Raw genomic sequence first — 15367 nt, forward strand, 5'->3', positions numbered from 1 at the left:
TTGCTGTCCTGTTACTTCAGCAAGAAATGACCACAATTTATACCTATCCACCTTTAGTCATCTGAAAGATCCATTAAGCTATGAGTGGCAGCAAGACTACAGTTGTCTTCTATAGAGTAAGTGTAGCTCAAATTTAGCCTGTAGCTGCATTACCCAGGTCCTAGCTCCTCCATCAAAACAAAGCAGCCTTTCTTCCTGGCAGCTAGCTGATTGGAAAGAAATCAAAGCAAAGTAGCCCTTCACAAGGGCAGGTCTTATCTCCCCAGATTAGCATCTCTATCTGTTGAATTTCCTCTGCCTGGGCTACTGATTTCTTTAACAAATAAGAGAAGCTTAAGAAGGGGGTGGGGCATGGAATCCTGTGCCTTTTATCCTTATCTGAAAAAGAGTGGACACTGATGGGAGCTTGTAGAGCCTCTGCCCCTTCATGGACTGTCGTGGTCAAGGCCAGAGTGGGCCATATTTGAAACTACATTTGCATGAGGCCTTCCCTGCGTTTCCACAGGCCCGTTATCTCTTTCTGCCTAGGGCTATTGGCTGGTGGATAGACCCTTTTAGTATACTGTCTGCTCTTTTTTTCTTGAGTGAGGCCCCTTCTTTATCTGGCGCAGTGCTATCACCTGCCGGGGTTTGCTGGTTATCAAGGCATGTTTAATTACCCTCATTAGTAAATGTCCTTCAGTACCCTTTTGGCCAGCAAGACTGCTTGCAATTCCTAGATCAGTGATCACTGTGTCTAGCTCTTCCGTATCAACATCTAATGAAATCAAGAGAAATGTACAATATAGGGCATTTCTCACCTTCCCTGGGACCTCCCCCTTCAAACCCCTGGGTAGGAAACTGAAGCTTATGACTCTTTAAGGCTTAGATTCTTTTATGATAATTCTTCCATTAAAGCCAGCATTTATTGAGTGTGGCTTATGTTTACGGCATCCTTGATGCTTTCTTCAATGTACTCTTACTCAAATCACTGTTAGCACACAGCTTCACTCTTCACCTTTGTAAAAGCTTTCATGTGTATATCACTGTACTATATAAGCTGCTGTTATGATGGGTGTTACACATGAACTGGGTCCTTTGCTATTACGATCTTATTAGACTCTCAGAACAGTCAGGCAGAGTATGTGAGTTCCTAGATTTTAGAGACAACTTGGGAGCTAGCTAGGTTTTATTTGTTTTGTTAGCAATCAGTTAGACAGGCCTCTTTTGTTTGATTGTTTTAATGTGATAATTTTATTAACTTTTGAGAATCTCTTTCATTTATTTTGATCATATTTACTCCCATTCTTCTCCCAACTCCTCCCAAATCTGCCCCTCTTCCTCCTTAAATCCTCCCAACTTTAAGCCCTCCATATATTTGTTTGTTTCTATATTTGTTTGCTTTAAATATCCCCCAACAAGTTCCAAGTTTTCCTGCCGACATACATTTGGACATGAGACAGCCCACTGGAGATGGTCACCCTATAAGGGTCTACATCCTTGAAAACAAAATGATTCATCCCTCTCCAAGAACCCTCGAGTGTTCATAGCTCCTTAATTATAGGGGGAGGATTGGGAATCCTTTCCAGTTCTATACTTGCACATTGACTGAGTTGATCTTGACCAAAGCTGCTGTGTGTCCATGATGCCATGGTCCTGTCATGTCCAGAAGACTCAGTTCTGGTCCTGTTCTTTCTCACATCTGGCTCTCAATAATCGTTCCACCTCCTCTTCAGTGTTTCCTAGAAATGTGTCTCTCTCTCTCTCTCTCTCTCTCTCTCTCTCTCTCTCTCTCTCTCTCTCTCTCTCTGTGTGTGTGTGTGTGTGTGTGTGTGTGAATATAGATGTCCCATTTGTGACTAAGCACAGTGAGCTTGTTCTCAGAAAACATCAATACCAACCAACTCCTATGGTTTGAGGGACACATCTGAAAGCTGGATTCTTTACCAAGTAAAGCATCTATTTATTCCCTGAGCTCATGGCTGTGTTTTACTGACTTTGAAGAATTCAGAAACATGGGAAGAGGGAAGCACATAAATTCTTATTTTCTGCTTTTTGTGAAAATGGCACAATTTAGAAATGTCCACTTTCTACCAGTAACAATCACAGGAAACTGGATGCGTTTCTTTAAGCAAGATGAGCATGTTCTAGTAAATTTTCCTTGTTATCTTTTGTACCAAACTTGCTTTATTAGCTCATATTATCAGCCTGTACTTTGTGGATAATTATTTCTGAGGACCTTGATTACATTATATGCTAATTACTGAGCTTTGGATGAACAAAAAACAGATTTCTATGAGAAGGCTCTATTATGTTCTGAGTGCAAAGGACAGCTTTCAATAGTGCCGATTTTAGAAGACAGAAAGTCCATCAATGCATTTCACCAGATTTATTACTGAAAATAAGTTAGCTTCTGTCATAGGCATGATGTCTTCACTGCCTGAACCCTAGTTGAAATGTATTTCTTGCTTCTGTAACAGTACCTTAGTGTCGGGCCCATGAGCATATGTAAAGGGGCTTAGGAAGCTTATTTTACTCCTCATGGGACCAGTGTACTCACAGAAGTGCCATTTTCTACATGTGCCTTCCAAGGCCAGCCTAACTGCACATACTTGCAGTCACTGATGCCATTAACATTGAAGGATGATTTATATGTGACTTAAGTAGAAACTCATCACATGTGTTCCCTAGTCCCTGGGGAGATTCTTTGGGCCACATGCTTGGGATGAATAAATGGATTTAGTGAAATCACCTGGCATCTCCCCTAAGCAGGTTAGGTATTGTATGTGGAAAATCATAGAGGTGTTCTGTATGGACAGTTTTGACACCACAGTCTCACATATCTGGCCTTTCATACATGGTGTGGGGATGTGCATCTCTGGACACATGACACAAAGATGGTCCAGCAGCTCATGCAGATGAAAAGAGGATTGTATGCAAGGAGCACCATGAATCTAGAAGCCAGTTGGTCCTCTTTGTCAGGCCAGAATTTTCTGACCATGACCCAGAGTCATGATGAGCTTCCTTTAGTAGTTCATGTCTCAAGAGCCAAGATGATCCAGAACCTAGTCTGAAAATGTATCAATAGAACATGTTAAACACAGCTAGCAAGTTTTCTTTCACTACAGGAAATTCTGATGTTTGGTTTTATAAATGATAGTTATTACTGTATTCCCGATCTCAGTCACTCACTGTGCATTTCTTGTCTACCTAAAAAGTAGACAGTACAGCTTCAGTTTCAGGCCTGTGAGACTTGCAAGTTCCAGTTCTTCTTCACTGTGCTAGATATCAGACACAGTAATTTTTTTTAGTGTGCCTGTGTATGATCAGCAAGGCTAGCGACTTAGTTGTAATATACTCCATAACCGCTGGTAGTTACTCTCTAGAGGAGGCCAAGGGTAAGATCAATTAAATGGTTAAGTATGACTTGCAAAATTGAGTACATATACAAAGTTAAAAACCAGGGACTCAATCCATCCAGCCAAATTACTAAAAACACAAAGTCTAAATATGCAATTTGGACAAGAATTGAAATCTGGAATCCAGGCTTGTTGCCTAGACAGAAGAATGGGGCACAGATACAAGAAAGCCCTTGAAGCTCTTCCAGGCCCTCTATCTGCTTGTGCCAGGGGGTCTCTGTGGGCAACCGGGCCCGACCATCTGATTGAACTAGAGTATTATTTAACCATTCTGTATTTGATCCCTTGAAACCATTCTTTTACAAAATCTTTCTGCTTCATAAGCAAACTACCAGATGGCAGAATCTGGACACGACTGTGAAGACCACTTTCTGCATCTTTATTGCTGGCAAAGGTCACTCTCTTAATGAGGCTCCAAGTCATCCATCCATGCAAACCCACCTGCAAATGCTAGCACATGTTAGTTATTTTAAGAGCAAAACGGAATTCACAGGAGGAGAGTTTCGTCAGAGATGAGATCGGCACATTGTTAGTCCCTTTTATCATGCTGTTCTCCACACACTGGTGGCCAGGTACACATTGCTGAGCTAGAGGAAGTGGTGCCCATCCATCCACTCCTGCTCGTTGACTGTCTTTAATGTATGTGTAATTTGCATGTGTTTCTTCTCTTTCTAATCTTGTATGTGAACGAACACAAAATTTTATGTAATGAGTTTTAATATTCTTTTTTTTCCTGGCTAGTCATAAGTGCAATTGTAGATTTAATTGAAAAGAAATCTATTGCTATCTCAGTAATAGAAAATAATAAGAATTTGAATACAAGATAAGTGTCAGCACTGTTCTGAAAAGAAAGAAGTGGAGGAAGGTAGGAGGAAGAGGATGACTGAATACTATATGATGTTAAAATGGCCAGCTCCACCCTGTGCCTTTTTGGAGTACAACCAAGAGCCAAATCCTCTCCACTTCATCCCCATTTACATCTTATAGCCACTAAAACAGCAACAGAGTGGAAGTGTTGTAGAAGATTATGTGCCTAGCCATCCCGAAATACTTATGACCTGGCCCTTTATGGCTGTCTCGGTGACTAATAAAACTTACTGTAGATTTGTGGTCATTTCTTCTACCTGTCTGCCCTTTTCTTTCTTTTTTTTCTTCCTTTCTTTCTTTCTATTCATTTTCTTTTTAGAAAGTTTGAATTGTGAGTTTTAAGTTCTATCCAGAAATAATATTTTTATAATCAATTCAAGTCATATATACTATAATGGTGACAACATCTAAACAAAAGCACTTGATGGCAGAATCCAGTGTTGTCAAGTCAAATACTAGGTTCCTTTGTTGAAATGTCTTCATGAGTAAATTCATCTTGAAACTAGAATAGTCTTCCTTGAGATACTCCAAGATAGTATAAAGGAGTGAGGGTTTCCATTCTGTCTCACCATATCCTCAGCCGATGCCAGTCTTTCTTCCACTGTTTGTCTTTCTCCACAGTCCAACAGTAGGTTACTTTGATCTTAATCTGAGTGGTGACTTTTATTTTTTATTTTTTTGTAATAAATTGCAGGCTGAGTAAAAATATGGAAGAAAAGACAGTTTTAGTGGCAACACTTGTCCCCGGTAAGACAAGACTTACAAGGGAAGAAGTGATTTATGTCTGTACACTTATAACCAAATTACAGAGGAAGAATGAGAAATTCCATGTGTCTTAGTTTAGGTGTCCATTGCTATGAAAACAATGACCATGACCAAGACAATTGGTATAAAGGGAAACATTTTAGACTGCTTAGAATTTCAGAAGTTTAGTCCATTATCATGAAGGCAGGAAGCATGGAAACATCCTGGCAGACAGGGTGATGGAGAAGGAGGGACAGATAGCCAGCCTGTCATGCTAGCACTTCAGACGTAGAGTGAGAAAGATCATGATTTCAAGGTCAGTGTCATAGACAAATGCAGACCAGTGTGGGGCTAGAAGAGACCCAATCTCATGCATGCATACATACATACATACATGCGTACATACGTGCTCTATGAAGTCAATAGCCATGACTGCGATTCAAAAGAAAGTATTATTGAGTTCAGTTGGAATAAGTTGTACATTTGCTTTACTTTCCCCCCAAAATATGCCAAATTTCACTATTGGGGACAATTTGTGATAAAATTTCACCGAAGCCAGTTTCTGTAAGAAAACCATGAATAGTACTTTAAACAAAGAAGTGTCTGCTCATTAGATATTGGTACTGGTTTTCGTCTGTAGATGGCAACCATCTTGTTTTGCTGGGGAAGATCAGCTGTGGTGTAATACAGATAAAGATATTTGACTGACAGGTCAGCAGTCACTTGGTGATGTGGTAACACCTTATCAAGGTGGTTTTGATCATTTTAATGCTGGGAGCTGAGGGGATGAAAGGATGCACATTTATTCATTCTCCCTTTCCTTTCCACATTGGTCTGAAGATTTCTTCACCCATGCTATGGTCAGCGTCTTTTCAATTTGGTAATGTCTGTTTTTCACTTTGACATTTACTGCTTAGTCCTAAACCAAACTGTTCAATTTGTCTGTTCAACTGGCCAACATGAAGCTTCTTTGTCTGTCTGTCCATCCTGAAGCCATTTTGTCTGTGTTCAATAAAAAGACACTTTTCTACTGGTAACAGGCCTGGCCTATGGTAGGGCAAAATTCTTCACTGATCAAATGGCCTAATCATTTCATGGACTTAGAGCAGTGGTTCTCAACCTTCCTAATGGTACAACCTTTAATACAGTTCCTCATATTGTAGTGACCACAAGAAGAAAATATTTTTTGTTGTTATTTCATAACTGTTATTTTACTACGTTTGTGAATCATAATGTAAACATTGTACATGTAAATGTGCATGTGGAGGCTAGAGATAAGCATCCTGTGGTTTTCTAGATCATTCTCTATGGATTTTGAGATGAGGACTCTCGGTGAATTAAGAGTTCATTAATTAAGCTGGGCTGATTGGCCAGCATGTCTTACACATCTTCCTGCCCCCAACCCCACCCCCAGCACTGGGGCTACAACATCGTTTTGCCCAATGTTTCATGCAAGTGCTGGGGACGACAACTCTGGTCCTCTTGCTCGCATGGTAACACATTACCTACTGAGAGTTTCCCTTGCCTCAGAGTGTTGTTCTTACAGTGAGTCACATTGGCCTGTGACAATAGTCAAGCATGGCCCTTGCTAAGCTTCAGACATTAATGAAATGCAATCAGTATCACCACTTGGAAGATTCTGTTTGTTTATATGAGCTGCCATATGGATGGGGATAGACCTAATGTGATTTTTCACATCATGGGATGAAGAGTGACTTCCTTCTTTCATCTCCTTGATATGAAAATGGCATTTGGCATCCAGTAGGTGTTCCCTGGGCCCCAGGAATATGCCAGATGAATGGTCCCATCACTCCCACACGGGATTTACTTCCATAAAATATTTGCCTGGAGCCTAGAATTGTATGTATTCTGCCGTTTTGGTTCATTTTACTTTATTATTTTATTAGCACAACTAAATGCCTTAAGGTAGATTTGTGCTATTATCATATGAATCAACTATAAATCATTGCAAGTTGGTGGAATTTTAACAACGAAAGCCAGCGCAAGAGCCTCAGCTGCTATTAACCTCCTACTAGCTTCCCCAACATTAAATCATCCTTAAAGCATTCTAAATCTTAAAAAAAAAAAAAAGGTTTAGATCTTTAATGCAAGTACTAATATTGCACAAATAGTATAAAAGCCCTGACCCACACCAACTTTTAATTATTCTTGCCAATTAACGCTAGTTCCAAAACTGAGCTGGCATATGATTTTGCTTGACTTTCATCTGAAAATCAAATTTCTATGAGAAGTTCACATTGTAGAAGTTGACAGTCATAAGACAAGTGTCAGAGACATTCAGCCTCTGGAGTTCCAAGTCTAAATAAAGATGCCTTGTTATTTACAGTCTTCATGTGTAAGGCCACAAATCCAAAAGAACTGCAGAGAATTTTGGGTCTCTGTAATTCTCATTTTAATTCTTAACCTACATGCTGTAATTTTTGTGTTTAAGTAAAGCATGATTAGACTGTAAAGATATAATTTAGGGTATTCATATAGAGTGAGGTTTTATCAAAATGTCTAAAATTGAACCCTCAGGGCAGGACTTTTGCCATATAACACACAATGACATCAAGGTCTGTGCCTTGTCCCTAAGACCCTGCCACATGCTCCCTGCCACCAGCTGCTTATAGTGAGCATTTGCCAAAGCAGAGGAAGCCATCACAAAGAAAATCTTAAGTCATTCCTTTAACCTAGCTAGCTTCTAGCTTGTTGCAAATTAATGGCTTTCTGATTCTTTTTTATCCCATTATAATTGAGGAACTTACCAGGTTCCTGTCATCATGAGGAGAAATCACTCTGTCAGTGTTCTAAGTGATGGGACTAGGGTCCTTTCTCTGCTTCCCCATTGTGAATTCCTGCCAAGGACTGTAACATGATCCAAGTCGGGTCTCTTGAATCATCCCTGAAATTATACTCAACACTTACTTCCAACAAAAACTTTCTATAGTCCTGGCCAAAGGTGTGTGTGCGTGCATGTGTGTGTGTGTGTGCGCGCGTGCATTTGTTGTGTATGTGTGAGCATCATGTGGTGCATGCAATGTATGTGTACATGTTCACATGCTGCAGAGGTAAAAAGGCTGACATTGAATTCCCTGTTCTCTCACTGTTTGATCCCTTTGAGACATTTTCTCATTAAACTTGAAGCTATATAGGAAGCCTATACAGCAAGTCTCGGCTATCCTTCTGTCTCTGTACCCACATTAGCACTTAGGTGACAGATTCATACAGCCACCTTTGAATTTTATGTGTGTGCTGGGGATCTGAACACATGCTTGCACATAAGTGTTCTCACCCACTGCCCCATCTCCTCAACCCTACTCTCTGGTCCTTAAGGAAGTTGGTCAGAGCTTTGAAAAGAAAACACCTGCAGATTAATAAAGTGCTGTAGAACTATGTACCTATGCTTTGCTCAGTGATGCCGGCCAGGCGGCAGTGCTGTCGATAGAGTAGCTGCTGTCACCTGTAATATGTCACCCTGTGAGGATGTGAGTGTTTCCCATCTTTTATAGAGCTTTCAGTTTTCTAATCAGGAATGTGTCTAAATGTTGGCAAGTTATCTGAAAAAAATATATGTTATATATTATTTATTATATATTGAGTTTTCAAGACAGGGTTTCTCTCTGTAACCCTGACTGTCCTAGATCTCGCTCTGTAGACCAGGCTGGCCTCAAACACACAAAGATCATCCTGCCTCTGTCTCCCCTGTGCTCAAATTAAAGGTGTATGCCACCGATGCCCAGCTAACAAGAATATTTTTAAAATGGTGCTAGGTAGTTGAAATGTCCTTGTATTTGCAACCTGAAGATGCAGTGGACATTGCCAAGAAGTTGGGATAGACGGGTCTGTCCAAGGGTTGGATATTATGAGCCAAACCTTCAGGCTTATTTCACTTGATATAGAAAGCAAACCCTTCTGTCCTAGTCAGTGTCCTGTTGTTGTGAAGAGACACTATGACCACGGCAACTCTTATAAAGGAAAGCATTTAATTGGGGCTGGCTTACAGATTTATAGGCATAGTCCATTATCAACAGTCTGTAAGTTTGCAACTGGAACACATTAGTACTAGATAAAACCACTCTCCCTGGCTGTTAATGGATGACTTGAAACAGTCCTTCCCATGCCTCTGTTCATGATGTTGATTCTCCCTCCACAGTGATGTCTTTCTAGTCTACCTGAGGTTCAAGGCTCAAATGTAAAGCCATTTGTCCAACTAAGTCTTTGCACATTAGTGGCATTCAAAGTCTGGCATGTCCTTCCCCATACACCATGTAGCGCATTCCTGGTGGAGGTGACTTTTCCATCTACCTACCCCAGGACCTTTACTCACCTGGTATCAGACTTTAGGAAAATCATGACTCATAGGGAGTAATGTTGGGAAAAAAAACTTCTCCACCAGCCTACTATTCCACTTAAAATCAGACACATCAAAAACAGGTGCCCATAGTTTTAATTGCCATTCTGAAGGATTGTGAATTGAAAAAGACTCTCAGACTCTGGCAGCTGTGATCCAGAAAGACAACAAAGAAGCTGGTTAGGAATTAGTGACTGGCAAAATTCCTCATGAAGAAACCGACAGAGTGGCTGGCACGTTTGTGGATACTTGAGTTGTTCTCGGCTTTCTTATCTTTGTTCAGACCATCCATGCAGCTCTTCTATCTTTAAATCCATTCTTGTAGCTCTGAGTTGACTCACTGCCGTAGGCTGTGAAAGGAGCCAGGCTGTGGAGTCTAACACATACAAAGTCCAAGTCTGTTTTGTATCTTAATGGCTCCATGACCATGGGTGGGTGACTTGGGTTAATTGTAACTCTACATCCTCGTATCTTAAACAGGGATGATAAAATGTGTTAAAAAGATTAAATGAGCAGACATATGTACAACACCTAGCACACTGCCAGACGTAGTAACTGTTTGAGTCCTGAATAAATCAGACTCAGTGTGAAGATCCTTAGAATGGATTTAAGCTGAGTTTAGGCAGAGCAATGCAGGCTGAAGCAAGATGAATGCTAGAAAGCTGGTATTTTCTGTGAGTGTCAGTGCTGAATGGTTGAGCATTTCAGTTAAACACAGCATCAGAATGTAGAGCAGTGGTTCTCAACCTTCCTAATCTGAAAACCTCAGTACAGATCCTCATGCTGCGGTGACTCCTGACCATAAAATTGTTTCATTGCTAGTTCATAACTGTAATTTCTTACATTATGTACCATAATGTTAATATCTGATATGCAAGATATCTGACTTGTGCTAGTAAAGGGGTTACAACCCACAAGTTGAGATCCATTGATGTAGAGATTTGAAAACTACAGAGTGTTTGCTCAGAGTAGAGTCAGATTCCTTCTCAATATGCAGTTCATTTCCTTGAAAACTGCTGTCCAGGTGGCTGGTGCATTAACTGAGAATAGCTGAGAGAGCCCAGTCTAAGCCTGGAGTGCCGGTTCCACAGCGTCACCCTGCCTCTCTGCAAATGCACAGGTCACTCTCCAGAGCGACATGGATAGGAATCCAGACCATCCTGGCCCAGCATGCCTACATCAAACTGGTTTTCCACAGGGAAGATGGGAAAATGTTTTGGTTCTGTGGGCCACAGAGTCCCTGAGGTTTATTCTTGTTTGATATTTTAAGTAACCCTTTGAAAATATGAAGGCCATTCTTAAGGAAAACTAGGGCACAAGTCAGACTGTCCCACAGACCATAATTTGTGGATAAGAAATTCAAGACCCTGGAAGGAAGGGAGGGATGGAAGGTTGGGTTTCAACCTTGACGCACCAATGCCTTCCTTAGAGAGCAGGAAAAAACACCCCATCACTTCTTTTTGATGTTGGAGACATTAATTTGGTTGTTTTGCTTTGGTGGTACAGGGCATGCTGTAGTTGGATTCTTAAGTCATCTTGTAGCGAGACCTCGTCACACTGCCGTTTCCCATTGGGAGCTGATGAGGAGTGCTTTAAAACAGATGGAGCACAGACTGCAGAGATGGAAAACACAGAAGAAAGAGCTGTGTGAAAGAAATATTTAATCATAACATGAAAAACTCCTAGTGGCAACTTTTCCATTATGTTAAATCGCACTCATTTCCATGCATTTTGAGCATGTGTTTAAAAACAAAGGTTGTAATCTGCCTTCCTCATGCTCATCCCCATGGGTTTCTGATTCCCTCCTTACAGGACTATGACTTGAGTCAGCTCCAGCAACCAGATACCGTGGAGCCTGATGCCATCAAGCCCGTGGGAATCAGGCGGCTAGACGAGAGGCCTATCCATGCTGAGCCACAGTACCCTGTCCGATCCGCAGCCCCACACCCTGGCGATATCGGGGACTTCATTAATGAGGTACGGAAAGACTCACTGTCTTTTTTTTTTTTTTAATTTGTATTTTATTAGTACATGCAGACTACACACAATGAGTTTCACTGTTATTTTATGTATAACGTGTATTTTATTAGCACATGTTGACTACACAATGAGTTTCACTGTTATTTTATATATAACATGTTTTCTTTATTCACCCCATTACATCTCTTGCCCACTCGACACCTGCTGATTTTCCTTCTCTTCCCACGGAGTACCCCTTCTGCTTCTATGTTTTTGTGGTGAGCCAAAGTGTTTAGTTAGTGTTAGTTACATGAGTGTGGGTGAGGGGCTATATCGATAGGAGCATTGACAACTAACCAGTGGCTACACCACTGAAGAAAATGACTCACTTTCTTGTAGAGCATTTTATTGTATGCTTATGGTTAGATTTCTGTGAGCTACACATTTGGACCAGCTATTGAGTACAGTTCATTAAAATATCATTGTTTTTTTGAATTTATCATTATATGAGAACAGATGTGACTTCGGTGACAGAACAAAATGTTACCTTTAATACTTTTTAATGTATGTGTAGGTGTATATGTATATGCAAGTGTATATATATGTGCAAGTGTATGCATGAACCTGCACTCATGTGTGTTTGGAGACCAGAGGACAACCCGGAGTGACGTTCCTTAGGCACTATCTAACTTGAGTTTGTGAGACAGGATTTCTCACTGAACCTGGAACTCACAATGTAAACTAGCCTGGCTGGCCATGAGGCATCATGGACCATCCACCTGTCTCTACCTCTTCAGGGCGGGATTACAAGCGTATGCCATCCTGATATGTTTATTCCCATGGATGCTGAGGATCAAAGTGACGTCCTCAAGCTTGCAGAGGAGGCGCTTTATGGACAGAGGCCCATGAGTTGTTCTGATTAACATGAATGGGAGCTACCTGTCCACATCCTGCGTGCATTCCGCAGACATTAGCAGTGCTCACCATTCGCTCTGAAGAGGAATTATTCTCTAGACTACAAGTAACAGACAGACTAGTACTGCCATGCATTCTAACTTTGTCTGTTAGTCTTAACAATCTTCTACAAGCTTTTTCTACCTCTTTTCCACACTGTACTCTTTGAACCTCCAGCTGGTGAGAATCCACTACATACCCATTAACTCCATCAAAGGAGGTTAGCTGGAAGAGTGGCTAAGTTAAATACCATGTGACCTGAACACTGGCTTGTTGAGGAGGTTGAAAACCACTGTGTGGAGGAGTTAATTCTCTGTTGGATACAGCCAGCACAGTCTCGCTGTCAGAATTCTCTGCAATTCTTTTATTTTATTGATGGAGAAAGTTTAGCTACAACTGATGCTGAAGTTTTGACAGAGAATAATTTGTGCTGCTTCTACGGAAATTCAGGCCAGGCTTTTACTCACATTCTCTCTCAGGATTTTTATTGTTCATATAGGACAGTAGCAGACATTGATACTGATTGAATATATAGCAGTAATTGTGTTCTTTGCCCAAATGCTGAACACTCCAAGACTGCTCTCGAATGAATTACAATGTTTGAGGTGGCTATTGCATGTGGCCTTGGTCATGTGTTGAGTAACCTCTTGTTTTGAAGGCTTTATTGACACCATTAAACAATACATAAATGTCACCAATCTACTATAAAGTTTCATATATAGTAAGCTTTGAAATAGGGGCTGGCAAGAAGGCTCTTTGGGTAAAGGCACTTGACACCAAGTCTGATGATCTCAGTTTGATTCCTGGAATCCTCATGGTAGAAGGAGAGAACTGACCCTCACAATGTGCTCTCTCACCTTCACATGCACACACACACACACACACACACACACACACACGCACACACACACACGCCCCATCCCCATGCAATAAAGAAGTTTTAACAATAATAACTTACTTAACAAAGTTTTGAACAGGGTGGAGTGTTCCTCAGCATCTGTGACTGCCCAGTGCTGTCTGTACCTAGATGCAAAAAGGCTGCTTTCCAGACGTGTTTACTTCTGTTCAGCAGAGAGCAGGTTGATTTGTAGCAGATGTAGATTAAGACCTTATGGGGGGTTTAAATGTCAGTATCTCCCCCTTTCTCTAACCTGTGTGCTGACTCGCCCTGTTCTTTTTACTCACAGACCTGCTTAGAGACCGTTCCAGGAACTTAGGCACAACATTAGATCTTTTCCTTTGTGTAAGAGGACCTAGTGGGCTTGTATCCGATCTGTTGAGTATTGTTCTAAGAAAACCTTGTTGCGCTGTCCCCCTTAGTGAGTTTTAAAATATAATGACTTTTAGACCTGGAGGTGTAAAAACTTGATCTTCTGGCAATCCAGAGTTTTGATGAGTAGAATTCCAAACGTTAGGTGTTTCTGCATGGTTCTTGGTGTCCGCTCACTGTAGGGGTCAATCCCAACCCTGATAGTCTTTTCTATCAAGCACTTTTGTAAGGCTAATCAGAGCCTGACTTCTGCCTCTTCCCTTCTTCACCACGTTCTTTTCTTAAACTGCAGCCCTTAGGAGATGTTTGAAATCTCTCCAAAGTATGATCTTTTTGAGTAGGAAAGTCTCATATATTCCTGCCCATCTGCAAGGCTCCCCTAGCCATAAGGATCCAATACAAACATCCTGTCTACAAACCTGTCCTTGATATGTCTGGAAAGACCCAATGATGCTTCTCCCGACACAGTGTTCCCCAGCTTCCTGGAGTGTGACTGGAAACAGTCTATCTGCCATCGAAGAGTGTGACTGTTGATATTCTCTCTTCCATTCAAGGGTGCAACTGTTGATATTTTTGTCTCCTGAGAATATTGATTCTCTAGAGCAAAGGCTATTCCTTGTTCTGTGTGGCTGAGCTGTGACACTCAGTGCTTTACATGTAGTAAGTGTGTTTTCCCTTAAAATTATGCCATGTGTTGGTGGGGACATCAGCCCATCCATCTTTCGTCAAGGAGCCTCTGCTCACCATTGAAGTTGTGCTTAGCATAAACAGAAAGCCCCCGTGCCAGGGTAGTGCTTGGTGTTGCAGCTTCCTCCGCAGTCTCTCGCCAGCCTGCATGTTGCAGAGCATTTGAAGTGGCTTTAACTGTACTTTTTACCCTTGCCTTGTAATTGGATTCTGTTCCTCTAACCTCAAACTTGCTTTTCCTTTCTGAAGTCTTGACAAGCTAGAAAGGGTCAGGGACACAGACTAGAGATAGGTGCTGTCCAGGGTCACCCAACCCTAGATGGGGCTTACCTACCTTCATAAAACAGACCATGGTTCCTTTCAGCCTCCCTCTGAGGTTTTCTGTGGCCCTAGAAATGGGTCAGTATTCCTGGGGTTAGTGGTTGGTGTCCTGAGCTATGCGTTAGTTAATGAATGAACAAGCAGATGAAAGGGTTCCACCAGTAGTCATTTTCAAAATAACAGCAAATGCATGAAACTGAATATTATCTCAAGACACAGAAATAAGACAAACAGGAACCACAAATGTGCCTAGAAATGTGTCTTTGAGGACCAGGGAAGCAACTGTAGATTGTGCAAAGCCCTTTGTTAGAACCCCAGCATCACAAAAACTGTCTGTGATGGCACACACTTATAGATAGTCCCAGCACTCAGCAGTGTCGGGAGACAAATCAACTCATTCTTGGCTACATAGTGATTTTCAGATCAGCCTTGAATAGTGGACACCTTGTCTCAAAAAGCCAAAATAATAACAGCAAAATGTTCCTACAATTAGAGGCAGGAAACAACTCCAAGCAGGTTAAAGAGGCTTAAACAACAAGAAGAGAGTACCAGGAATATGATAGTTGGTTCTGTGGGCCAAGGAAGGGAGATTAGGACTCCCTGGAAGTTACAAAATTCTCAGAAGCACCATGCAGATTTTTCTATCCCAGGCAACTATTAAGGCTTCTTCAGTATCTTTCATTAACTTGGCAAACAAAAATAAATGTATTTCAAAACATTTGAAGGCACCTGAAAAGAACTCCAGCACCCTTTGTAAAAACATTGCAAATACAAACAAATTTATTTATCTCCAGGTCTTATTTGATTTAGTAG

The 15367-nt window shown here is 41.2% G+C and overlaps 1 protein-coding gene across 1 annotated transcript in view; it reads left to right on the forward strand.

Annotated features, from left to right (window-relative positions):
• Cdh2 (cadherin 2) overlaps window positions 1–15367 on the forward strand; it is a 216583-nt gene that overhangs the window by 193305 nt on the left and 7911 nt on the right. Inside the window, exon 15 of the mRNA XM_076912954.1 lies at window positions 11176–11340. Within this exon, the coding sequence (XP_076769069.1) occupies window positions 11176–11340 (165 nt within the window). The remainder of the gene's footprint in view (window positions 1–11175; window positions 11341–15367) is intronic.

The sequence above is a fragment of the Arvicanthis niloticus genome, chromosome 14 (genome assembly GCF_011762505.2).
Source record: "Arvicanthis niloticus isolate mArvNil1 chromosome 14, mArvNil1.pat.X, whole genome shotgun sequence".
NCBI lineage: Eukaryota > Metazoa > Chordata > Mammalia > Rodentia > Muridae > Arvicanthis > Arvicanthis niloticus.